Source organism: Trachypithecus francoisi, unplaced genomic scaffold, assembly GCF_009764315.1.
Source record: "Trachypithecus francoisi isolate TF-2019V2 unplaced genomic scaffold, Tfra_2.0 Contig00320, whole genome shotgun sequence".
Classification (NCBI taxonomy): domain Eukaryota; kingdom Metazoa; phylum Chordata; class Mammalia; order Primates; family Cercopithecidae; genus Trachypithecus; species Trachypithecus francoisi.
Genome location: NW_022680567.1, coordinates 64,665 through 92,250, shown reverse-complemented (window position 1 = coordinate 92,250; position 27,586 = coordinate 64,665). Strand labels below are relative to the sequence as shown.

Sequence of the window (27,586 nt, the reverse complement as noted above, 5' to 3'; positions counted from 1 at the left end):
CTGCCTTAAGGTTTGTGTTCCCTCTGGGAAGCAGGAAGCTAGGTCATTTACTAGGAGTGAGAAACCACTCCACAGACTTCAAGACTTGAGAAAAGCGTAGCAGAGTTTGAAACAGCCACCGTGGAGAAGCAGAAGACTCCAAGGAGTCGGGGGCTCTGCAGAGAACCGTCTGCCCAGGTGGGCGTTTCTTCCAGCAGCTGCCAACAGCCCCTCTCAGGACAGGGCGGGCACACCATCAGGCCCCTGCAGATCTGGGATTTGTGAAGCATGTAATAGTGTGACAGCGCTGAGAATGTGAAGAAGGTTGGGGAGATTGTGAGCATGTAATAGTGTGACAGAGCTGAGAATATGAAGAAGGTTGAGGAGATTGTGAAGCATGTAATAGTGTGACAGAGCTGAGAACATGAAGAAGGTTGAGGAGATTTATGGAGACACTGAAGCTGACCTGAAAAGTGAGAAAGAACAGAAGGGAGTGGAATGACAGGAAGAAGAGAATCAGGGACAAGAGACTAAAAGTCCCGCAGATGGAGCAGGAACTTGGCCTTCACATCGTCCCTGAAGGAATCCCCAGTTTCTGCTCACTGAGTAGAAAATGAATCTGAATGTACCCTTCTTGCAAATTTCTCCCATTGGTATAACTGCAATAAGGTCAGGTGAGAATGCTTTACTGAAGTCTAACGTTCAGTGGGACGGGTTTGAAGAGGCTCGTGGGCTTCAGTGTCTTGGAGAATACAAAACACTTTCTCTTCACCGATCTTCACTACCAGGCTTGTGAGCAGCCTCTTCACTCCCAGGGGGAAGGCTGTGCCCTGTTAGCCTAGTGGGAAAAGGCTTCTAGAAGGGGCCTTGTTGACTCCCACTCCCAGCCAGGAAACTCCAAGCAGCTGCCATAAAGAGATGTTACGTTTTCTAACCCTTAGTAATAATTTTCAGGAAGAGATGAACAACAATGGCAAGAATACTGACTTGTTCATGTTTCCACTTCCCCTTTAGAGGAGCTGAACTTTTCCAGGCCACAATTGTAAAAGCTGTGAAGGCAAGAATTGAGGAAGAGAAGAAGTCCATGGACCAGCTGAAGCGACAGTAAGGATGCTACTGATGCTCATCCTCCTTCCGTCTCCTGATTGTGTGACCACATTCAGCTGGCGCTCCACTCTTGGGGAGCCTCAAACCCCTGAAAAATATATATGTATGGACTTTCACAACTTCCTATTTATTTATTCTTGTGCGGGGGCAGTTGCTCATGCCACTAGACTGAAAGTGAAAGCAGTTTAACAGATCGCTCCAGGATGGTGAAAATGGGTGCTCTCTTGCAGAGGACCAGGGATCAGTTGCCAGCTCAGTGACTTACTTTAGAACCTTGAACAGGTCATTTAAGTTCTCTAAATTTGAGTTTTCTGGACTCACAATTCTGCCTTCATGGGTTTTTGTAAAGATTAAACTAGCTAATAAACGAGACAGGGTCTTGCTCAGTGCCAAGTACTTGATATAAGCATCCATTCCATCTAAGGGGGTAAATGTGGAGTCAGCTTTGGAAGCATACTTTTAGATAATATCATCCAGTCTCTTTGGAAAGAAACTGATGACTCTGGTATTAGATGACTTAGAGTCAACATTAACTAGAGGCAACACTAGAAATATAAGCCAGAGTTCTTTATATCCCATCTAAGGTTTTTCCCACTATCCCATTCTGGATGAGCCAAAGGGTAGACTGACTCCACTCCGGAGACTTGGGAATTCCATGGAAAATAATCTTCTTAGAGTGAATTTTTCAGCAATGATGGAACCTCTGAGGACTGTTTGGGAACCAGGTTTAAAAGGCGATGGCCATGGAATTATAAGCCTAGACACTTTTCCCAAGAAAATGGAGATACCATTTGCCCACTGGGAAAGTTCCCTAAGTTTGCTAAGGCAGTTTTATCTCATTCTGACCTTATTTCCCAGCACTTTTTCCCAAGCAGAAATATTTCTTAGTATAAATTAGATTATTCCACAGCATGATTATTTTCATAAAGACATAAATTATATATAAATTATATATAAAAAATTATAATGTAAATGCAATATGGTACAACTGTTTTTACTGGTGTTTCTAGTTATCCAAATCAGGCCTAGAAGAATAACAAATTTGGACTCACGTTTAGAATATGTTCCTAATTTCCCATAAGTGAGGTCTATTACTGTAATTCTCTTTGCTAAATCTTTCCATTTGTTTAAGAATGCAAAACTTGGGAGAATAAAGGACTTGTATTTCATAATATGCAATGTTCAAGCTGACTATGATACAAGATGTGAGTGGACATCAAGTATAGCTTACCTAACTTCAGCATAATCATTATTGATCATATTATTAAGACTAGCATCTATGTAGTGCCAAATAACATGGGAATACAGACCCAAACACACACACACACACACACACACACACACACACACACAAATATGTATGTAAAAGAAAGGGATACTTGTTGCTAATGAGCAACCATTGTACAATTCCCAAATATTCCAAAGTGATTTGTGCATGAATTTAGCTACATACATACCAGCGTTAGTCCAAAGTACTGACCACATGAGAACAATGAATGTGTTCTTGGCATTACTAATGTTATTTTACTTTATAGGATGGATCGCATCAAGGCCAGGCAACAGAAATATAAAAAGGGTAAGGAGAGGATGCTGAGCTTGACCCAGGAGCCAGGGGAAGGCCAGGACATGCAAAAACTCTCTGAAGAGGATGATGAAAGTACGTCAAGACATTTTCCTCTTATTCAAGTACCTTAACATTGAATAGTAGCTTGATATTGAGCAGGACTGTGAAATAACATTACTTTTTATTCTGCCAAGATTATCAATACACTTTTTTGATTCAGCAAGCTTTATTTTCCCATTGTGAATGGATACATTCATTAGTTTCTTAAAGTATATATTTGATGAATCAATTACTTTACAAGTATCTACTCTTCAGCAAGATAGCTTTAACAAACACATAACCTAGCTTTTGTTCCACAGCCATCTGTTTCTGCAGTAGATTCGCAGGATTTTGCTTAATTTGTTTCTTTTTTTGTTTTGTTTTGTTTATTTGTTTTGAGATGGAGTCTCGCTCTGTCACCCAGGCTGGAGGGCAGTGGCGCAATCTTGGCTCACTGCAATCTCCGCCTCCCAGGTTCACACCATTCTCCTGCCTCAGCCTCCCAAATAGCTGGGACTACAGGCATCCGCCACCACGCCCAGCTTATTTTTTTGTATTTTAGCAGAGACGGGGTTTCACCGGGTTAGCCCAGATGGTCTCAATCTCCTGACCTCGTGATCTGCCCGCCTCGGCCTCCCAAAGTGCTGGGATTACAGGCGTGAGCCACCACGCCCAGCCTGCTTAATTTGTTTCTTTAAGGGATATATTTCTGATATACAGTCTACTGTTATCTTTTATTTCTTTTTTTTTTTTTTTTTTTTTTTGAGGCGGAGTCTCGCTCTGTCACCCAGGCTGGAGTGCAGTGGCCAGATCTCAGCTCACTGCAAGCTCCGCCTCCCGGGTTTACGCCATTCTCTTGCCTCAGCCTCCTGAGTAGCTGGGACTACAGGCGCCCGACACCTCGCCCGGCTAGTTTTTGTATTTTTAGTAGAGACGGGGTTTCACCGTGTTAGCCAGGAAGGTCTCGATCTCCTGACCTCGCGATCCGCCCGTCTCGGCCTCCCAAAGTGCTGGGATTACAGGCTTGAGCCACCGCGCCCGGCCTTGTTATCTTTTATTTCTATAAATTTTATATGGAAATGAAATATGTATGTGTATTTTATGCGGTACCTGAATATTGGTACCTAAAATATCATTCAATTATTGCCTGCTCAAATGAAACTTACCATGAAATATATATTGATTATATCTAATTATAGATTTATTATATTACATTAAAGTTTAAAGGATCTTTTATAGAGGCTTGCATGCTTCTCTATGTGAATGGAATGGAGAAATAATGCATGATATTTTCCCAGTGCATAGTATCTATTCGTGACTAGGACATTTATATTTTCCAGCTATGCATTAAAATAATCACAAGAAAAAATTCTACTTATTGTAGTTTATGTACTTTAACAAATTATTTGCCAGTAAATGATTCTATAAAATTTGGGGGATGCTTCCTTTCTGTTAATTCAATGGAATATTCAATGTGGGATGTATTTTTGACAGATAATCCTTTCTTTTTTCATGTCTTTATATGCCCTCAGTCACTAAGAAGAAAGTGAAAATGTAGCATACTGTTAAAAGAACAATGAGTATTTATCTTGTGAAATTGACTGTTAATACATGTATATTTTTCAGATTCAATATAGTTCCTTACCTGACCTCTGATATACTTTTGCAATTTATCTAGATTTGACAATTGAGTTGTTAAAGCGTGGTTTTCAAAATTTGTTTTCTCACTTTATACGAATTAATATTTGGACATATTTTATTTTAGGAGAAGCAGACAAACAGAAAGCCAAGGGCAAAAAAAAGCAGTGGTGGCGGCCTTGGGTTGATCATGCTTCCAGTAGGTTTTCTCGATCCTCTTACAACCTCATCAACTCTAACCCTTATATCCTTGACCAGAATTCAGGCATTCCCATGACCCATGTGTTCCATGCATGGTTTGATCCTTGTGACTTGATAGGGGGTCGGAGTGTAGGAAAATTTCAGTGTCAGTGGGTCTTTGAGCCCGAGGTCCAATTCTTCCAGGAACGTCAGCACAGACATTCCTGTGCTGGCTGAAGAAAGCCAAACATGTGGCTTATAGACTCTAGAGCACAATTTCTGGGCTCAGCAAGGGAAGAAGAATTGGATATTATATTGTCCAATTCTGAGGTCTAGAGCCCTATTCACGTGCATATTTTATGGCTAAATACCCTTACTACAAATGAGCTTGAGCTCCACCTTGGACTCCGATGTAAGGATGATCATTCTATTCAAAGTGTCAGTGACCCTCTCTATAAGGCACTAGGCATGGATGCCAGTGAGCCTTCCCTCCCGTCGTTCCCACAGCTTTGATTTTATTTGCATTTGAGGATTTTTGGCAATTTATTAAATAGAAAGATGAGGGATAACTTAAAATGCACTCACTTTCTTACTTCGCCTCCTCCCCAGTTTCAAAAAGGCACTCCAAATTCCAATGCCCAAATGCGGCACAACATTCAAGACTCCTGATGCTCAGAGATGACCAATGAACAGCAAAAACCAGAAAACGATTTTTAAAAGCAGATCCTGATAGCCACATAGAATGCAGTGTGTTTCCCTCCTGATCATAAAGATGAATGAGGAATTCTGGAGCTTGGTGGCTATATTGGCTCTGCTTAGCAAAGGAAATATCACTATAGGTCAATGGCATTAGAGTGGAATGACCGATTCCAATCCAGTCCTCTTTACATTTCTTAGAATATTGAATAATTATTATTTTGCAAGTTACATATAATGTCTTCTTCAGTCTTTTATATCTTATACGATGTCTCCATACTTGTAGCTAATCTAATCGGACAAGGAATATCACTGAGACAAATAACATCACACAGTTGTAGGAGTGAATCTACTAGGAGGGTATTTAGAATCACTAGGAAATCAAATAAATTAGAACTTCTTCCCATACCTAATTATTGGTTTCACATAGATCTGACATTGGCTGTCTCTCCCAAGACATAATTTTCTAAATCAGAAAGCTGGTTTAATGAAGCAATATTTGAAATTTGCTTGGCATATCTGGATGTAATCAAATTTAATCCTAAATATTGAATTTCAACATTATGACAAAAAAAAAGAAAAACACAAGATTATAAAGAGTTTTATTTAATTTTCTCCCCAAGTCCAAAGACAAAAGATTCCATTCGGAGTTCAATGTGACTCTTATTTACTGTTCAGGGCATAAGTCACGCTAACAATCTGGTAATGCAGTTCACAAGATGCCTGTTTCTATCAAGTCACAAGTAAACTGTGCTTGTCTTTATGTTTTTAAAGGGCCTCTGCTAGTTTAGAGAGACCTATCCATTTCAAAATTGTGTCATATTGAATGTTTTTTCACTTCACCTGGGGTAAATTCCCACTGCAGTCATTGTGCTTGCCTTTCCTTTCCTCATCTAAAAATTGCATTTGCAAAGGAATTGGATATGGTCTTTGATAGCTATCTTACAAGTTGTAATAATTTAAAGAACTTCCTATGAAGGTTGTTGATTTTAGATTTTCTGGTTCATTTCACCCTCATTATATCAAGTTCTTAAAGACTGATGTTAAACTAAATGTGCCTTGTTACAAAACCTTATGAGGCAATAATGCAGAAATGTGTGTAATTCATAGTTTGGAATCATTCAGACTGTGGTGTTAAATTTTTTGCTGCAAAATGTATTTCTTTTTTACAAGCAAATGAAGAATGAAAGGGAAAGAATGTGTGCTTTATTGTTGTGTCTATGATGAGTTCCAGAATTTATCTTTAGATCTGGAAGTACTTTGTTTGAAGCCCTTAATTTGATCTTTTGAGTTACTGGGTTTTCAAACAACTGTTTCTTACAGAAGCCAAGTGCAAGAATTAGTGTAGTTGGATACACAGGTGTAAATCTATTGACAATACAAAAATGTTGCTATGTTCTTGATGTTATTGGTAAGCAGTGAAGATCTTAGCATGGTCTGTACAGGGACAAATCTCCTACTTCCATACCTATGTACACACGTAAGATTGCATTATTGCTGTTCAATGATACCTTCCATTCCAATGCTGTGTGTTTCAATATTGGTTCAGTACTGCCTCAATTAATACCAAGCTTCATCTTATTGATAATTATCTGAAACAGAGGGCCAAGTTCTGAGGATAAAAGTGGTGGAATTTAAAAAGTTGATTTCAAATTTAATAATTTAGCAGTAACATCAACATCCATGATATGTATGTGGACACAGACTGCAGTCAGGTTCTCCATCTGAGCTAACAAACAAGTGTATAAGAGCTTTTCTACTAACTATTTAACAGATGGCACGAATGAAAATATGCTCTTGTTATTTTCCTAGTTTCATTTCAATAACATTTTATAAGGAAATAAGAGACTTTTTTACGTTTTCTTTTTTATTATGGGATAATTCTACTAGCTCACATAAATATTGGTGGTTTTTTTTTTTTTTTTTTTTTGAGACGGAGTCTCGCTCTGTCGCCCAGGCTGGAGTGCAGTGGCGCAATCTCGGTTCACTGCAACCTCCGCTTCCTGGGTTCATGCCATTTTCCTGCCTCAGCCTCCTGAGTAGCTGGGATTACAGGCGCCTGCCACTGCGCCCAGCTAATTTTTTGGTATTTTTAGTAGAGACGGGGTTTCACCATGTTAACCAGGATGGCCTCCATCTTCTGACCTCATGATCCGCCCACCTCGGCCTCCCAAAGTGCTGGGATTACAGGCGTGAGCCACCAAGCCCGGCCAATACTGGTGGTTTCTAATGATAAAACCAATGTTACAACTGCTTGAGATGAAAACCTTTTGAACTTGTCCAGATGAATAAAAGTTATTGAAGGTATGATTGAATACAATTTAAGCTAATGTTGATTTTGGAACTTATAATGAGGGTAAAATGCTCAATCTTATAATTGTCTGTGTTTTTCCCAAACGACCACGTGATGTAGAGTCCACGTCACTTTCCTGCGAATCTCTCGGCTTATGTGAAGGCATTACTTTAATGGTCTTTTTCACTGTCAAATGTAATGCTGTAACTTTGGTTTGTTCTTGCTTATTCTCACTTGTGTTGTATTGCATTTATTTCTTAAGGCCTGGACCCAGTACTCTGGGCCTGGTTCTTTCTTCAAAATGAAAATAACAAATGACAGTGCTTCTGTTCAAGGATATAAGGCCCAACTCACCCACTCTGTATCTTCATGAATGGAGGCTTCAGATTCTTCTGAAATCGTGGGCAAAATTACTTAACTTTTGGCCATGTGAAGTGATATTCAAGCAACTAATTTTAAACAAGCCAAGGTTTTCCATTACCTTACAATGTATAGGCCCGAAAGATAACTTAAGACATCACAATATGTCATCCAAAAGAGACCTGAGCATTTGAAAACCTGAATATAATTTGAAAATATGTTTTCCTGCAATGATGGGACATTGCTTGTAGCATCAGAAATGTATATGCTGGGCCTCTTTTCTCTGATAGACTTAAAATAATGATCAAACTGATAAAGATTTAATTTATTAAATTTCCTTAAATCTCCGTACATTGTAGTTTTCTCTGCTCCCAACTCTTGACACAGGCATTATGTTCTTGTAGCGAAAGCATCAGACAAGGCAAAGACGATCCATACTGTTTGTGCTTTGTGTCTTGTGGTCAGTAGAGTGCTCCTCAAATTTCAGAAAGCTGCTGGGGAGTTCCTTGTTGACCAGAAGCCTAGCAGTTGTAAACCCTATGGACCCTGTCTGCCGTTCTCAGTCTGTCTCAGGGCTATGACACGTAGAAGCAGCCAGAGCGCTGTTGCTGGTGGTGTTTTTGTTGTTACTGTCGTCGTTGTGTTGTATTATTTTGTTTTCAATGTTACCTGCCCATTTCGTCCTCATGGCAGTGTGTGGGTGTTTGTTGTTTGTTTGTTTGTTTGTTTTTGAAATGTCTTTGCCATGTATGTTTTGTCCCTTGTGTTACATGTGGAGAAGTCAGGTCTGCACAGTATAAAGTGAAGGAGGAGGTTGGTGACACTGATCTTGGTCCTGAATCGTCCTGATTGGCTTATCTGCAACGGTTTGGGCCCAGTCAGACAAAGCCTGATCCTCCACCTCACTTTGGCCTTGTCTAAAGACCAAAATTGCTGAATTTTGAAATGATAGTGTTCAGTTATTTTGGTCATCAGGGTAACAAAACTGGTTACTGCAGAGTTGATCTGCTTCATCTATGTAAAATTTACAATGAAGAAGGGAGAACATACCAGAACCACCCTGTAGTGGCCAATTCTCTTATATGGCAAAGACAAGGCCTCATACTCTGTAGAGCCAACATGCCAACACCACGTAGCATTAGCCGAAGATGAGTTCTCTTCATCTCGTGTGTTTTCCTCTCTGCCAACATCTCTCATTGTGGTTCTCTTATGGACAATTTGTGTATCTTTAGGGGACATTTCATTAATAAGCCCCCAATTTCCTTGTATGTCTTTCAAGAAATAAGTGAATATTTTGTTTTGCTTAGTGGTCAGGAGTGGAGATTATTATTTGTTTGAAACGGATAGTGAAGAGGAGGAAGAGGAAGAATTAAAGAAGGAAGATGAAGAGCCTCCACGAAGGTCAGCATTCCAGGTAACTATGGGGAAAATCATTCCTTTGCTAGTTGGAAGAGCTTTTCTTATTGACAGACCTTGATTGCAGGCCTAGACACCTCCTGTCATATTCATATGTCATAGCTCCCCCGAAACTTCTGATTTACATCTGCCATTCTTTATTTCTAATGAAATTGTAATGATGCCTGCTCCCAGCAACACTGTAATTAGTATCAAGTAAGAATCGTGTGCAGACCAGGTTTTCATTCACTTGCACTGAAACAGTTTCTGATACTATAAACAAAAAATAAAGCTTCGTTGGGTGAACTCAACGTTTTTCTTGCAAGCAGGAAGTGAAAAAGATTTCTCTGGCATTGCTTTGGATTGCTTGAATGGACTTACATTTCAATATGTGAGATAGGTGATAAAACAAAATCCTTTCTTTGTTTTGGAGCAAATGATCATTTAAATATTGCTTCAAAGTTTGAAAACCATTTCATATGTATTGCTAAAGATTTGAGAATATATTGAACTAGTAATAAAAATACATGGCACAGTTCTGGTTTCTTCAGCTTAGCTACCTTTCTGTTTTAGAACCTGCTTTCTGTTTTAGAACCTGCCGTCCCATTCTCAGCTATAGCTCACCAGCCTAATGTAGCATATTGAGTGAATGTGAATCGATGCTTGTTAAAGATGAGGCTTTGTCATTAGAGTTACGTATAGGATGAAAATTGGTCTGTATTTCTTTTATCAATAATTACATACTAGGGCTGTTATTTCCCATTTGTTTTCCTATGAGGCACATAGAATGATGTCCATCAAGCCACATGATATGCCCATGATAAGGCCGTCAGTTTTTTGCCCAGGCCTTCTCAAGTGGGTGGGGCCCATCCATGCTTTGTTTTCCCAGTGACATTGAAAAACTGAACTCTCCATAGAGACACCTTGGTCTGATGCTTTCTTTCTTACCCCATTGCTTCATGTCTGTTTCTTCATGACCGAGTTTTTGCGCATGTTTGCAACGGGCTTATCAAATACTAATGACTTAACTCATTTATTTTTATTCAAAAGAGTTTTATTCTAACCACCACTCATCATGCAGCCAAGGAGAGAACATGAACATCTTCACTATGTTGGATGGATTATATGCAATGATGACTATTTTCTTTATTCCTAACTTACAAGCAGAGCACATTTTATTCCAGCTTCAGTGACTGGCACCTTTTAACCTAGTTGGTGTAACTGTAGAGACGAATTCATAGTGACATCATATATTAAATTACTAGTTTTTGGTTTTTTCTACTAATTACTCTTGCTTTGTCCTTCTTTGTAGAGAGCTATTGGGAAGTTTGCATCAGCCATTTTAGCCTTGCCAAAGTCTGTCATTAAACTTCCCAAAACTATTCTTCAGTATTTAATCAGAGCTGCAAAGGTATTTGATGTTTTACTGATGTGTAGTGTGTGACTCTCTGCTCTGTAGAACTGTAGAGAAATATACCTTTATTGCCCTATCTCTGCATTTTCTCGGTTCTATAGATGGTACCATGAAGAAATTACAGGAACATAAACTATTAGAAAAAGTTTTCCAAAACAAGTTCTTAGAAGCCAAAGTTCTTATTATTTGACTCTTGTTCTTAAGTGGACACCAGAGACTCGAAAAGTAGAAAGAGAAAATGCAGATACAGATAGACTTTCAGTCCTTCTCATGGTGTTGCCTAAGTCACATCTCATTTTAAAAGGGGCACATCTGGTTGCATGCATCAGTTCTGATGAGTAAAAAAGGTGATAATTTTTCTCAGAAAGCTGGTAAAATTCTGGATAAGTTAATAAAAGATGTCTTTTACTGCATCTCTCTTTCGGGTCCCTTTCAGTCTCCATCTTCCAGTTTCTGCACTCGGTACAGCCAGCTTCTCCCTGGGCTGATCCACCCAGTGCAGTCTGCGGGCTCCTCACTACCACAGATCCGTGCTAGGGCTTTTGATTATACTGTCAAAAATTATTTGTTGATTAATCTAATGCACAATTGAAGTTATTCAGCTACCTATGCTGTAGTCACTTCGTTACGGAAAAACATGAATAATGAATTCCTATTCTTACATTTTATAGAAAGTCCTTTCTCCCGAACTCAGTCAGGGGCAGCCACTAAAATGCTTTGGTCTGTATGTCCCTCCACTGCTACCCAAGTAGCTCGATAGTGACATAGACCAGTGCTTCACACATTTTACCGTGGGATCTTATTTAAATGCAGGTTCTGAATCAGCAGATCCTATGGGACCTCACATTGTGCATTTCCCTCAAGCTCTCATGTGAAGCACAACCGTGGCTGGGCCTTGAGTAGCAGCATCCACACTTCCAGGTTCCTTCTGCTTTTCAAATGCCAGGATCCTGTTTTTTAGTGTAGTATTTACCATTTCTGCTTCCCCCAAATTCTTTTCCTTTTCTTTTCTATGACTACCATATGACTTTCCCAATTCATCTTTAAGAATTTATTTAAATAAAATATAACAATGTAATTATCCCCCATCTTAGTTTCTTTTTTAAAAAAGTATCTTACAGACAACATAAAGAAGGTGCTAGACCATACCTGAATCAAAGGACAGATGATGAAACTTCACCAGTTTCAGTTAAGGATCTCCACTCTGATAAAGCTCTCCCTGTCTTAAAGAATAAGTGCATTTTCGCATAGGTTGTTAGTAAAACGAATCCTATTTTAGCTCTCCCTGTCTTAAAGAATAAGTGCATTTTCGCATAAGTTGTTAGTAAAATGAATCCTATTTTAGCTCTCCCTGTCTTAAAGAATAAGTGCATTTTCGCATAAGTTGTTGGTAAAACGAATCCTATTTTAGCTCTCCCTGTCTTAAAGAATAAGTGCATTTTCGCATAAGTTGTTAGTAAAACGAATTCTATTTTCCCCTGATATATAGAGTAAAATTTAAGATAAAGTCAGGAATGCATGCTACTGGTAGCAGCTCTTTGGAGAGCTCAAAGGTCTTTCATATAAATTTCCATGTACTTTTCTACTCCTGGTTCGTGGAGCTTGTGTCTGATTTTCCAGAGAGGCCCATCCAGCTGGTTGACAGGTGCAGCTGCAAAGTAAGAATTGGGAAGTTCTGGCTGGGCACAGTGGCTCACGCCTGTAATCCCAGCACTTTGGGAGGCCAAGGTGGGCGGAGGTCAGGAGATCAAGACCATCCTAGCTAACACAGTGAAACCCTGTCTTTACTAAAACTACAAAAAATTAGCCGGGTGTGGTGGCCTGCACCTGCAGTCCCAGCTGCTCGGAAGGCTAAGGCAGGAGAATGGCAGGAACTGGGAGGCGGAGCTTGCAGTGAGCTGAGATGATGCCACTGCACTCCAGCCCGGGTGACAGAGCCAGACTCCATTTCAAAAAAAAAAGAATTGGGAAGTTCGGTAAGAGCCTTCCATTTCTTGACTCAGTAAGGATTGGGACGTTTCCCCTCCTCTTCATTGTCAGCATTTTTCTGACCCTCTTAATAATTCCTGGAACTGTAAAATGTTTCTATTTCAAAACATCAAAGTTAAGATAATTTACCTACAAATAAGGAATTACCCTATGAGTCCCTCCTCTCTCCGCTTTCCCCGGTTTGCATACCTCAATTCTCATGGCAGTGAGGCAGCACTGACATGCTTCTTCTTTAGGGGTCCTTTGTTGAGCCAGGAGTGCCCTTTTATAAACCAAAATGTTAATAGCACCCACCCTTTCCACAAGCCGTCTTCCATTCCACCCTTCACATCCCTTTTCCTCTCTCCTTTTCCTCCCAGTTTCCTTTTTCTTCAGAGAAAAAGAATTCCTCCAACTTGTGCGCCTCGTACATTTACAAATCCTCAATTACTTTTTTGTTTTCTATTTTTGGGATTCGTGCATCATCTAAAAACAATATTGTGATAACACTTTTTAAAGGAAATGTCACCACATGTTGCTCTTAAATCTGAAAATTTCTTATGTTCAATAACCAGATTTTAAAACAACCAATATTGTGCTGAGGCAAGTTTGCTTATTAATGTGCTATAACTCTAAGATCTTGATAGAATTCCCAATTCACACAGCCCATCAACATCTACCAAAAATTCCTGTATTCAGTCCTCCTGAAAATTCCAGTTCATCTTCCCATTGTTTAAAATATGCTTTTGGCATAAAATAATTTTTTGCCTCCTGGAATTTGTTATTCAGAAATAATACAGATGTTGCATTTGTTTTAATTTCTCATAAAATTCAGATTTCTACCAGTGAGAAAAAAAGAAACAGTTTGTCTATTATAGTAACCTATGACCCTTCTGTTTCCATATATGGAAAAGTTGAATCTCTCTTTACTTTCTACTGACTTCACAATGCCACTGATTTGCTTATGCTGTGTTTTTCAAAGATTTCAGAAATCTGAAAATAATATAGAATAAGATCTGGGTTTACAGAGCTCCCAGAAAACATTTATTTAACTTTATCATCATCATGAAAAACGCAGCTTCCCTGAGACCCCGGGGTGTTTGTGTGCATGAGAAGCATGCCTGCCTGACTCCGTGTTGCTGTAGGGCTGGCTGTTTCCATCAAGGTTTTCTTTTTGTTCTTTCTGCATGATTTGGGAGACTCTTGGTGGGGGGCTGTTCACAATTGCTGTTTCCTGGTTATCGGTTATAATATATTAATGCAGCTGTTTTCAGCTCTTGAATGAAAATGACAAAAGGCAACCAAAAGCCCCACAGGGTTTCTTTAATGCTATTCTGGAATAACTCCTTAACCTTAATGTCATATTTTTTTTTCTCGCAAAGTACTAACCATTCTTCAAACCGCTTTCTCAAGTCACTGGTAATAGCTGTTATTCAGAAGGATGAGTATCAAATGCACAAAACTATTTTCCCAAAGTAAAGAAGACTATTAAAGATGTTATTTTGTTTTGACTCCAAGTTTATTTGTGATGGGAGAAACTACTGATACTGAATGAGGCTTCCAGCTTATACCTATGCAAAAGTATCAGTAATAAGTATCACAAATGGTGGTGAGATGTAGGGACTTGGGAGAAATGATGGTTTGTATGGTAAACCCACAGTGTATCTCATGAGATCCGTGATGCCAGATGAAATACATTTACTACAACATCTGTTGTCTTTTTCTAAAACAGATTGAATCTCATGATAATAAAAATAGCACAGGGATGTTTAGTTTGTGTTGGGAGGAAAAAATATTTCAAAAGTCGGGAGGCTTGGTGTAGGTCCCTTTTTTTATTTCTAATTATTAAAAGGCCAGAAAATAATTGCACTTTCTCCCTTCAGTTTGTTTATCAAGCCTGGATTACTGATCCTAAGACAGCACTCCGACAGAGACACAAAGAGAAAAAAGGGTCTGCAAGAGAAGAACGGAAACGAAGGCGGAAAGGATCCAAGGAGGGTGAGTGTGGGTGGGTGGCTGCAGTGGGTGTGGCAGGTTTCAGGCTGTGCTCCCCAGCCTTGTCTGCAAAGGACAGAAACTTCTGAGGGATGAAGATTTTTAAATTCTAAAGAAGACCAAGAGTTTCAATTTGTCCTTAATTGGTCATTTCTGACACTTGGAATAAATTAAAGCACAAAGTTAGTGTGTGTGTATATATATATATTCTTAAGTAGGAAAAAAGGAGAGGTGCAAATGAAACCCAAAAAAAGTAGAAGAAAACTAATTTTTTACATGGATATTAAGTAATAAAAAAAAAGAAATACTACAGGACATGACCTGATCATTAAGTTAAAAATTGTTCTTAGAAAAAGCTAAGGCTGGCTGTGGTGGCTCACGCCTGTAATCCCAGCACTTTGGGAGGCCGAGGCGGGCGGATCACGAGGTCAGGAGATCGAGACCATCCTGGCTAACATGGTGAAACCCCGTCTCTACTAAAAATGCAAAAAATTAGCTTGGCGTGGTGGTGGCGCCTGTAGGCCCAGCTACTCAGGAGGCTGAGGCAAGAGAATGGCGTGAACCTGGGAAGCGGAGCTTGCAGTGAGCCGAGATGGCACCACTGCACTCCAGCCTGGGCGACAGAGCGAGACTCTGTCTGAAAAATAAATAAATAAAAAATAAAAAACCAATAAGAAAGATGAAACTTTGGCAGTCTAATCAAGAAAAAAGCGAAAGCACACTTAAACAATACTCAGAAACAAGCAAACAAAAGGAACATATATTCAGTGTTCTACCAATATATTTGAAAACATGATATCAACATATCTAAGGGTAAAAATATTTCAAACTATTACAAAAAACATCAGCCGGGCGCGGTGGCTCAAGCCTGTAATTCCAGCACTTTGGGAGGCCGAGACGGGTGGATCACGAGGTCAGGAGATCGAGACCATCCTGGCTAACACGGTGAAACCCCGTCTCTACTAAAAAATACAAAAAACTAGCCGGGCGAGGTGGCGGCCCCTGTAGTCCCAGCTACTCGGGAGGCTGAGGCAGGAGAATGGCGTGAACCCGGGAGGCGGAGTTTGCAGTGAGCTGAGATCCGGCCACTGCACTGTAGCCAGGGCGACTCCAGAGCAAGACTCCGTCTCAGAAAAAAACAAAACAAAACAAAAAACATCAAAAGTGAAGTTGAAGTGCAGGTGGTTCACTCAGGAGCAATATTTTATTGTATCTATCAGACTAAATATGAGTATTCTGTGTATGTTAAGAACTGCTAGAAATCAAGAAAAGAAAAATTCAGTTCAATCAATGAGAAGGTATGAAAAACAATTCACAGACCAGAAAACAAAAATGACCAAAAGGTGCTCAGTCTCACTGTAATACAAGAAATACAAATGAAATATTTTGACATACTGTTTTCTTAACCCATTAGATTGACAGGAAAATAAACACTGGATAATGTTGGGAGCTGGTAGGAAGATACGATATACTTCCATATACCATGAGTTGTGTTGTGAAGCAGCATATCTACTTTGAAGAGTTCTGTGTCATTACCTCCTAAAAGCTCAGATGTTACATATCATACTACAGATCAGTCCCACGCCTAGGTGGTTGGCTTAGCCCATAGCCGCACCTGCACATGTACAAACACACACGTCTAAGAGTATTCATCACACACTATGTTAATAACAAAAAATTTGGAAACATCCTAAATGCCCATATGAAGAAGAAGAGTTAAATAAATTATGTTACCAGTATATTATGGGATGTTACTCAGTTCTATAGCTTTGAGCTAGTATAAGAACAATTCCTGACACATTATTAAGTGAAAAACAACACATTGCAAATGGCACGCACATTATGAAATCATGAAACAAATGAAGTCAGAGCAGTACCTCAAGACAGTATTTTGCATTTTTAATGGGTGCATATAATAGCTTATGAATGCAAGAGAAAGATCAGGAGGAATGTTCATGCACCTTATTAGTAACAGCCATTACTAATCTTTAGAAAGTGGAGATTAAGTGGCATGATTAAAGATAAGGCTCATCTGTTGTATTTTGTTTCTTTTTTTTTTTTTTTTTGAGACAGAGTCTCGCTATGTGCAGTGGTGTAATCTTGGCTCACTGCAACCTCTGCCTCCCAGGTTCAAGCGATTCTCCTGCCTCAGCCTCCTGAGTAGCTGTGACCAGGCACACACCACCACACCTAGCAATATTTGTATTTTTAGTAGAGACAGGGTTTCACCGTGTTAAACTGGATGGTCTTGATCTCCTGACCTCATGATCCGCCCACGTTGGCCTCCCACAGTGCTGGGATTACAGGAGTGAGCCACCGCGCCCAGCCTATTTCTTTTTTTTAATAAGTTCATTCTCTACAAATTACTCTTGCATTTTCATTACCAATGTCATGAACATTTCTGCAATTATTTATAAAATCATATCATTCTTTCTTAATAGCTGCAAAACATTCTATAGTGCAGACACGCATACTTTATTCAGTCCTCCCACCTGTAATGGACATATGGTTGCTTCTGGATTTTTGCCACAATGAACAATGCCATCATAGATATCATTGCACAAACATTTATATGTCGTAATATGTATGTGTGTGTTTAAATGCTTAGCAAACGTTAGGAAGAACATGCATTTTCCACAGAACAGATTCTCAAAAGTGGGATGACTGATTTAGAGTGCGTCTGTTTTTACTTCAATAGATATTTTCTGAAAGGTTTTAGTACTTTGCCCTCCTCCATGTGAGGGACAAGAGTGTCCAGTTTTCTTTAGCCTCACACCACAGGATTTTACTGCTGTTTTTATCATTTTTCTTTCTAAGGATGACAAATGGCTTTTCTTTTCATTTGAATGTAGTTGAATTCTTAACTAATTAAACTGAGCATTTTTATTTCACATTTTGGTCGTGATTTTTTCTTTTCAAGTCTAAGATTTAAACTTTTAGCATTTTCCTGCATTGTTCTGTCGGGTTGTTTGTTCTTATCCATTCATGCTATTTATATGTCAGGCTTCTTATCCCTTTTTTTTCCTTTTTTCTTTTTCTTTTTTTTATTACTGTTTTAATTGTCTGGCTTCTCTTTGGACTGGGGGCTCAGTGAGGATTCTGACTAGTAACTTACACAAAAGGCGCTCTATACATATTCTATTCGCTGACTAAATGAATAAGGACTTTCCAACTGTGTTTCTGAGTTTTACAGATGAGAAAACGAAGGCCAAAGGGTATGAGTGGGGCTCACACAGCTAAGTCTAAAGGGAAACTGGAAGCAGCAACCACCTCTGCACCTCACCTGGTCCAGGAGGGGTTCAGGACTTGGGCCACCAAACTCTAGGGCCTGTCCCTCAGGCGCAATTGCAGCTGCTCCTAGACTGCGCCAGCCTCTGCCAGAGACCAGCTGTGAGGGTGTGGCAAAGACAGGAACAGCAGAGGCCAGTGGAGGGGGTGGGGACAGGGCCAAGGGAGCTCTTGGCTTGATTCATAAGGCCTGAATCACTGTGTGTGTGTGTGTGTGTGTGTGTGTGTAATGGGAGCGGGGCTAGGAAAATCGGTATCTTCGGAATCACTGTGTGTGTGTGTGTGTGTGTATCTTCGGAATCACTGTGTGTGTGTGTGTGTGTGTGTGTGTAAGTGTGTAATGGGAGCGGGGCTAGGAAAATCGGTATCTTCCAGGAAGGAGTGTCTTGTTCCCCCCAGTGGAACCTTCAGGAGCTGCTGCTCCCAGCCACAGGGAGTAGACCATCTAAATATGGAATAAATACATGACCAGTGAGAGAGGCAAAAGAACCTTCAGGAGCTGCTGCTCCCAGCCACAGGGAGTAGACCATCTAAATATGGAATAAATACATGACCAGTGAGAGAGGCAAAATGTTGGAAAGCACACCCCAGACCAGCTGGGTCTCTACTACCAAGACCCCAGGCTCAGGCCATCAATCACCCCAGGAGAGGGGATCCTGACCCCCACCAGGACCCAGTGAGAGGTAGCACGAATGTTGAAGGAGCACCAAGGGGCCAGGTGAGGGAAGGGACAGACTGGAGTACCGGGACAACCAAAGCCACCTCATGCAAAAGCAAGTTTCTATTCCCAAACCACCCCCATCTCCATCAATACTCAGCTCCCTTCCTGCCCCCATGCCTTCCCTCTGCTCAACAGAGAGCTGGAGGCAGGAGGGCGACTCAGTTTGCCAGACATGCTGCTGCAGGTCCCCAGGCCCCAGGGAGGCTAGCAAGGGACACAAACCCTTTGATGTTGCCACTCCTTCTCAAGGAAAGCTGCTGCCCTCCCAACACGTCCAACAAACACCCAGGCCATGGAAGCACAGAGCAAACAGCTTCCTGTTCCGGCGGCCTTATCTGGAGCTTCTGTCCAGGGCCTCTGTCTGCAGCCCTCAACCTACATCATTCGGGCAGCAGGCGACCCAGCTCCGCCTCATCCAGCCGGTTGGTGGCCATGATGTGCTCCAGCTGCTGCCGGTAAGGTGCCAAGTTCTGCATGAAGTGGGGACCCGGGGATTATCCAGCACCCCATGGGGCCGCAGGCGGTCCACATACTCACAGGACCCCGTGCCCAATGAGGTCAGCAGCAGGAAATCGATGGTCTGGTGATGTCGCAGAATGCTCGCGATGCCGTCCAGGTACACCTGGCCCTGCTGGAAACAACCTGGCGGCGAGGTGTCTGGCCGCGCTGGGCGCGCACGCCGTCCTCCCAGCGCATGCCGTCCTCCCAGCGCCCGCCGTCCTCCCAGCGCCCGCCGTCCTCCCAGCGCGCGGCGTCCTCCCAGCGCGCGGCGTCCTCCCAGCGCCCGCCGTCCTCCCAGCGCGCGGCGTCCTCCCAGCGCACGTCGGCGTCCTCCCAGCGCACGCCGTCCTCCCAGCGCCCGCCATCCTCCCAGCGCGCGGCGTCCTCCCAGCGCACGTCGGCGTGCTGCACGTAGCGCGCCAGGTCCTGGCAGAGCTGGCGGAAGGACATGCGCAGAGCGTGGCGGAGGGTGTAGTAGAACTACAGCAGAGGGTGTACTAGAACTACCGCGTGGTGCAGTGGAGCAGCGCAGCGCACCACAGGAAGAGCCACTTGTGGCTGGCCAGGTCCCCCTCGTAGGGTTCTCCGGCCGCAGCCCGTACCGCAGCCAGTCCTCCGCGTTGTGCCACGGCTGGCGCGCGTTGTTCACGCCCCGCAGGTAGTGAATGTCTGTGGGGAAGGCGAGGGGAGGCCGCGCTGGGCGGGGCGTTCGGGGACCCGCCTGCGAGCCCAGCCCTGGCCCTGCTCCACTTGGCCGGGGCTCTGGCCGCGACACTTCGATCCTCATGCTGCCGAACTCAGGTTTGCACACAAGCTCTCCCGGCCCCACGCAGCGTGAAGCCCCTCCTCCAGTGAACTCGCACCCAAGGATCCACAGTGGCTCACATACATGAATCCTCTCCCACCCATCCGCCCCCCACCCTTCACCCACGCACCCACACACGGGCACGAACTCTCCCGAACTGACATTGCCCCCAGCCCGCCCGGGCACAAGAATACGTATGCCTCCCTGCCCAACATCCTCGGTGTCCATATCATTTTGAACAATCACGCTGATGCCCCTGGCAAAAACCGCCTCTTGCCCAGAGCAACAGGATTCTCGAGGAAGAGGGACAGACGGATAGAAAGAGTGGTTAGTGCCCTGCACGCTCCTGCCCAGCCTGGCCAGTCCCCACCTAAACCAGGCGCCGCGTGTCCTCAAGCCAAGTCCATTCCCAGGATCTGGCCTTCCATCCACCCTGAAGGGTTGGCCTGGTGAGACTCTGAGGGTTCTCCCTCTGGCCTGTCAGGGCCTCACCAGCTTTGCCCCCACTGTCGAGAGAAGTCAGAGAGGAAGTGGAGAGAGAAAAATACACCCGAAAGCAGCGAGAGATGAGGGTGCGCCCAGGGCGTTGGCGGGCGTGTTCTGGCCCACCTTTGTGAGCCAGAGGGCAGAGGTGGCTGCTCAGGGAGGGAAAGCCCCGACCTCAGGAGGGAAGGGGGAGAAACAAAAGGGGGAGTTACTCGGGCCCCTGCTTCCCACCCCTCCCAGCTCCTAGGCCCCTTTCATGCCTGCCCATCCGCCCCATACCCATACCCTGGCCTATTTCATACCGCAGCTTGCCCTCCAGCCAGTCCTGGCGGGCTCCGGTCGGGTTGATCGCCAGTGCGGGCCGCTGTTCCCCACCATCATCACTGTCTGGGACAGCAGGTCTTCGCTCAGCTGCGCCACAGTCTCCTCCACGCAGCCCTTCTTCCGCATGTCTTTGCGCACAATGGACCGTATTTGGCACTTGTGAGCAGCTGCTTCCCGGTGACAGCCCCAAGTGTTCATGGGTTCCAGACTTCTCCAGAACAGCTCAGTGATGCCAACTGCCTGATGGATGAACTGTCCAGAGGCCTCGCAGTACTTCTCGAGCACAGGCGTGGGCATGGGCTCCCGGTACTCGAAGGGTGAATTGTAGGTGTAATGGGACTGGAATCACTTGTCTCGCTCACGGTCCGTATTGGTTGGCCTCAGGGCCACCAACATGCAGGGGCTCTTGCTGGCACTATGGCCTGCATCCCTTTGAGTCTTAGCAATGTGAGGCAGGGAGGCTGCAGGCCACAGGGTGCCCCTACCTGGGTTCTGTCCCCATCCAGGTAGAGGCCATCCCAGGGTGCCACGCGCCTGACAGCCAGTACTATTTACAGAGTAGGTGCTGTCACTGCGACACATGTGTCCACAGTGGCCCAGGTGCATTTGTGAGAAGGGCTGCTGCTCAGGCTGGGGCTGCAGTGCTGGGGGGACTGCCAGAGCCAGGGGCAAGGCCAAGGGCTGAGACCAGGGGTACAGCGGTGGCCCATCTCGGTCTGAGGGCTTCAGCCTAGGATGCAGGGATGGGAGGCTGGTAGGCAGGCTGGGGGGTGCCTGGTCATACCCCTGAGCCCGCAAGTCCAGCACCATTCTGTCTTGGGAGTCACATCCAGCTGGGTCACTCCAATCCCCCACACTGTCGACCTCTGGGGATATAAAGAGCATGTGGAGACCAGCATGAGTGGGTGTGACCAGAGGACCAGCAGGCCCTGTACTCCACATTGCCTCTGCTGGGCCGTTGGTGGGCCCAGACTCTGCTGCCAGGGCTCTGATTGGCTGTAGCATCCATTGCCTCCAGCAGACTCACCCAAGTATGCTGGGCTAGGGGAAAGCACTTTGTTTTCGTTTTTGTTTTTTGATACAGGGGCTTGCTCTGTCACCCAAGGTGGAGTGCAGTGCAATGATCATAGCTCCTTGCAGCCTCCAACTCCTGGCTTCAAGCGATCCTCCTGCCTCAGCCTCCCAAAGTGCTGGAATTAAACGCATAAACCACAGCACCCAGCCGAAAGCAAGAGTTTTAAACACCCATCTAGATGGTAGTTACTGGAATCCTCTCAGCCTGAGCTCCTGAAGGCAAAGACTGAGCCTCTTACTCATGATTCTAATCTCTGCTCAGCACTTAATCTGGGAGGTGGTTCAGTGCAGCCACAGCTACCTGGGCTGATTAGGTAGGTGAGAAGGCCTCAGGGGCTGACTTCTGCCAATGGCATCTTCTCATAGCCACCCCTGTCCACCCACCTGGCTTTATCCACATCCTCCTGCCCATTTGGCCTCAGTCAGTTTGAATGTCTGAAGGCCCCATGCTTATGCCAGTACCCCCAGAATGCCCTCTCTCCTCTGAGCCGTCTGTTGAAATCCAAATTAGAATCTGCTTTTGGGGGGCAGAGGGAAGTTTCAGCAAATCCAAGCCAATCTCTGGCTTGTCCCTATCTGAGGGATCTTTCCAGTGGTCGTCCAAGGCCAGTGTCAGGGTGCTCACCCCAACTCTGTTCCAGGACTCAGTCCAATCCCGTCTGCCCCCCGAGACTGCCTGGAGAGCCTCCAGCTGCCGAGCTCCCTTGCCTGCTCAGCAACTCACTTCCAGCATTTCTCCTCTCTCCTACATCCTCAATCTCTTCCTCTCTACTGGAGTCTTTCCATCAGCATAAACACATGCTGTTATTTCTCCATCTTAAAAAACAAAACAAAACCCTCACTAGAACCCACACTCCTCCAGCTACAGCCCTGCTGCATCTCCCTCCATCTGCTTCTATTGCAGCACATACCTCAAGTCATCTATACCCAGTCTCTAGTTCCTTCTTCCCCGTTCTCTCATATCCACTCCAATTAGCCTTCTGTTCCTGGCTCTCCATCCAAATTGATCTGATCAAGGTCACCAGTGACCAGCAATGACCTTCATATCAATCAACACCTGATACAATTAATCACTACATCTTGAAAGCCAGGCGCGGTGGCTCACACCTGTAATCCCAGCACTTTGGGAGGCTGAGGTGGGCAGATCACCTGAGGTCGGGAGTTCGAGACCAGCCTGACAAACATGGAGAAACCCCATCTCTACTGAAAATACAAAACTAACTGGGTGTGGTGGTGCATGCCTGTAATCCCAGCTACTCAGGAGGCTGAGGTAGGAGAATCACTTGAAACAGGGAGGTGGAGGTTGTGGTGAGCCAAGATCGTGCCATTGCACTCCAGCCTAGGCAACAAGAGCAAAACTCCGTCTCAAAAAAACAAAAATCAGTGCATCCTGGAAACATGCTGTCCACTTGGTGTTCCAAACACACTCAAGCTTAGTCCTACCTCGCTGGTCATCCGTATCTCTATGACCTCTTAACACTGTCATGTCCAGAACTTGTCTATGGAAACTTCTCCATTTATGTTCACTCCCTAGGTGTTCTCATCCACTCTCGTGGTTTTAAACACACTAGCTCAGACTTCTTCCATAAACTTTAGACCAGTGTGCCAATTTCAGTGCAATTTGTGATTATCCCATTTTTGTATATTTCAGATATTTTTTCCAACCCAAGGCTTATATTTTGATTTTAGTTTATGGTATTTGCGATCTAAGCAATTATTATTTTTTTTCTTGTGTCAAATTTCCCCTTGCAGTTTCTAGGTTTCCATCTTGCTTTTAAGAAGTCTCTTGGTCAGGCGCGGTGGCTCACACCTGTAATCCCAGCACTTTGGGAGGCTGAGGCAGGTGGATCACCTGAGGTCAGGAGTTCGAGACCAGCCTGGCCAATATGGTGCAACCCTGTCTCTACTAAAAATGCAAAAAATTTGCTGGGCGTGGTGGCAGATGCCTGTAATCCCAGCTACGCGGGAGGCTGAGGCAGGAGAATCACTTGAACCCGGGTGGTGGAGCTGAGCTGAGTGCAGTGAGCTGAGACCGCACCACTGCACTCCAGTCTGGGTGACAGAGTGAGACTTTGCCTCAGAAAAAAAAAAACAGAAAGAAAGAAAAGAAAGTCTCTCCTCCCAAATATGATGCAGATGTTTCCCAGATTTTCTATTAATTTTACTTACATCTTAATTTTTTTTTTTTTTTTTTTTTGAGACTGAGTCTTGCTCCGTCACCAGGCTGGAGTGCAGTGGCACAAAATCAGCTCATTGCAACCTCTGCCTCCTGGGTTCAAGTGATTCTCCTGCCTCAGCCTCCTAAGTAGCTGGGACTACAGGCGCCCGCCATCACTCCTGGCTAATTTTTTGTATTTTAGTAGAGACGGGGGGGTTTCACCATGTTGGCCAGGATGGTCTGGATCTCCTGACCTCGTGATCCACCCACCTCGGCCTCCCAAAGTGCTGGGATTACAGGCGTGAGCCACCGCACCTGGCTACATCTTAAATTTTTATTCTATGAAGTGGAGATCTAATTTGTTCACTTTTAGATGGATAGACAATTATGTTATTCCAATTTATTAAGATGATTCATCCTTTTCCTACTGGATTTAAATGCTTCATTTGTCAGTGTCAGGCTCCCATTTCTTCTCGGGTATGTTTTCAGACTCTATTTTGGTCTTCCCTTGTATTGTCTCGCTCTGGGCCAATGCCACATACTATTAAGTCTAGTAGCTATAGAGTTTGTTTTAATTTTTAGTGAGGCAAGCTCCTCTCACTACCTTTTTTTTTTTCAAAATTGTGTTTGCTATTCTCAGACATTTGTCCTTCTGGAATGTTTCAGTCAGTTATAAAAATTTGTTCTTTGGTCATCTTGAAAATAGCTCGTTGCTCTGCGTCATGAAGATTATTTATTGTGCACGTGCAGCACTCTTAACCTACCAATCAAAGACAGCAATAATTTAAAGATACTCTTTTAATGAATATTTACTCAGCACTTTCTTGGTACGAGGCGTCATGTCTTCCAGACAGATGAAGCATGTGGATCCCGTTCTTCTGAAGTGCCAGCTGTTGTCATATGTGCCTCATGTATACCGTAGTAACTAATTCGATCCTTGCAACAGCACAGGGTCATTTTATTATCCCTGCTCTACAGAGGAGCAAATAAGGTCCCAGAGAATGAAGCAGCTTGCCTGAGGTCACACAGCCATTCAGTGAGTAGTGGGTCTGGAATTCCTACTAGACTAATTTGTTCTAAAGCCTTTCATTGTAGGTGGTAGGCAAGATAAGTATAGGGGAAAAATTCCTAATGATATCAAAACTGCAAAGTTCCATTTTAAAAAGTAGAGATAAAATAATGTGGGACCTGAGGGAGAAAGGATTTCTTGTAGGCAAGCATGGGTTCAGAGAATGCTCCATGAAGAAGGGAGTATTTGCACACAGCCTGACATTCTAGCAGAAGAAAGCAAGCCCATGCATAAAAAATAAAATATAAAGAGCAGGTCAGCTTAGCTGGTCAAGACCAGATGTGGAGCAACAGTAGTAAAGAGGATAGCAGAAAATAAGTTTGAGAAGATTCCTGGAGTCAGATCATGAATGACCTTAGATAGGGTTACCAGATAAAATGCAGGAAGCTGAGCCAGGAGCTGTGGCTCACGCCTGTAATTTCAGCAACTTGGGACTCTGCAGTAGAAGGATCACTTGAGGCCAGCAGTTTGAGACCAGCCTGGGAAACATCTCTAAAAAGATTTTTTCTTAATATAGTCAGGTGTGGTGTTGTACACTTGTAGTCCTAGCTACTTGGGAGGCTGAGGAGGGAGGATTACTTGGGCCCTGGAGGTCAAGGCTGCAGTGAGCTATGATCACACCATTGCAGTCCAACCTGGGCAACAGAGCGAGACCTGACTCTAATATATATATATATATATATACACACACACACACACACACACAGAATATATAGGACATATATATATTAGAGATATATATATACACACAGAGAGAGAATATATATAGAACATATATATTCTCTCTACATATTTCCTGGGCTTCATATATATATATATATATATATATATATATATAGTATATTCATATATACACATATATATCTTCTCTCTATATATGAAGCCCCGTTTGAGTTTTTAACATAACAAACAATGTTTAACTTAAGTATAATCTGGACATATTTCATGGAACATACTTATACTTTAAAAATACAAAGACTTAAAATACGTACCTCAAACTTCACATCATTATTTGAAAATTCTCGAGATGCTCTCCCTCAGAGCAACAGTATGAGCAACATGCCCTATCAGATGACAGCATCAACACCAAATTATAAGTGTTTTAGCCTCATCCCTGGGTCTATTTTGTGTCTCCTAACCTGATTTTTTCATTTTACTTTCTCATCTACCTGTTATCCTGTTATATTTCATATGTAACCATAAACCACCTTATATCCTTTTTGTAAAAAGGTTTATTTGGAATCAATCACTGGTACTCAAATAAATAAAATTAAAACCTCAAAAAAAATGAAGATTTCTTAAAGAACTAAACATAGAACTACCCTTCAATTCGGCAGTCCCACTACTACATATATATTCAAAGGGAAGAAAATTATTGTATCCAAAAGGTACCTGCACTCACATGTTTATTGCAGCATTATTCACAATAGCATAAATATGTAATCAACCTAACTGTCCATCAACGGAGGATTGGAAAAAGAAAATGTGATATATGTGTATGTCATGGAATACTACTTAGCCATAAAAATGAATGAAGTCATATCTTCTGCGCAACATGGATGGAGCTGGAGGCCATTATCCTAATGAAATAATGCAGAAACAGAAAGTCAAATACCTCATGTTCTCACTTATCAGTGGGAGCTAAACAGTGGGTGCACATGGGCATCCGGAGGGAGGGCAGTCATAGACACTGGAGATAATCAAATGCGGGAGAGTTGGGGAGGGGGGAGTTAAGGGTTGAAAAATTACCTGTTGGTATAATGTTTGCCGTTTGGTGATGGGCACACCAGAATCCCAGACTTTACCATGACACAATTTGTGCTTGTAAGGAATCTCCTAAGTATATGTTTACATTTTCTGAAATTTAAAATTTCTTGTTTATCTTACATTCAAAGTTAACTAACTATCCTGCCCTTTTACTTGCTAGATCATTTTAGCCTTAAATAAGAGGATATGAAATGAAATGAAATCCTATAATGTCATTTTAAGATATGACAAACATTTTCTATAAAGAACCTCATAGCAAATATATTTATTTATTTATTTATTTATTTAAGACGAGGTCTCACTCTTTTGCCCAGATTGGAGTACAGTGGCACAATCATGGCTCCCAGGTTCAAGCAATCCTCCCACCCTCAGCCTCTCAAATAGCTGGGACTACAGGTGCGTGCCACCACACCCAGCTAATATTTTGATTTTCTGTAGAGACAAGGTCTCACTATGTTGCCCAGGCTGGTCTCAAACTCCTGGGCTCAGGCTGTCCTCTCTCCTCAGCCTCCCAAAGTGCTGGGGCTACAGGCATGAGCCTCTGCACCTGGCGCTGATAGTAAATATTTTAAGGTTTACTATTCATGAAGTCTGTGTGCAACTCAAACCTGCCATTATAGGGAAAAAGCAGCTATAGACAATATACAGACAAATGGGCATGACTGTTAAATTCGAATTTCACATCGTTTTCACATGCACCAAATATTATTCTCCTTTAGATTTTTCAACTATTAAAAATATAAAAGCCATTCTGAACTCACAGGC

The 27,586-nt window shown here is 43.1% G+C and overlaps 1 protein-coding gene and 1 pseudogene across 1 annotated transcript in view; one reads left to right on the top strand and one right to left on the bottom strand.

Annotated features, from left to right (window-relative positions):
- The window catches only part of LOC117083290 (piezo-type mechanosensitive ion channel component 2), a gene marked incomplete at its 5' end in the record, with an annotated part of 94,034 nt that overhangs the window by 29,607 nt on the left and 36,841 nt on the right, over positions 1–27,586 (top strand). The window contains 5 exons of the mRNA XM_033210779.1: positions 994–1,083; positions 2,622–2,743; positions 4,455–4,526; positions 9,164–9,270; positions 14,517–14,631. Of these exons, the coding sequence (XP_033066670.1) occupies positions 994–1,083; positions 2,622–2,743; positions 4,455–4,526; positions 9,164–9,270; positions 14,517–14,631 (506 nt within the window). The remainder of the gene's footprint in view (positions 1–993; positions 1,084–2,621; positions 2,744–4,454; positions 4,527–9,163; positions 9,271–14,516; positions 14,632–27,586) is intronic.
- Positions 18,976–21,563, bottom strand: LOC117083285 (annotated as a pseudogene).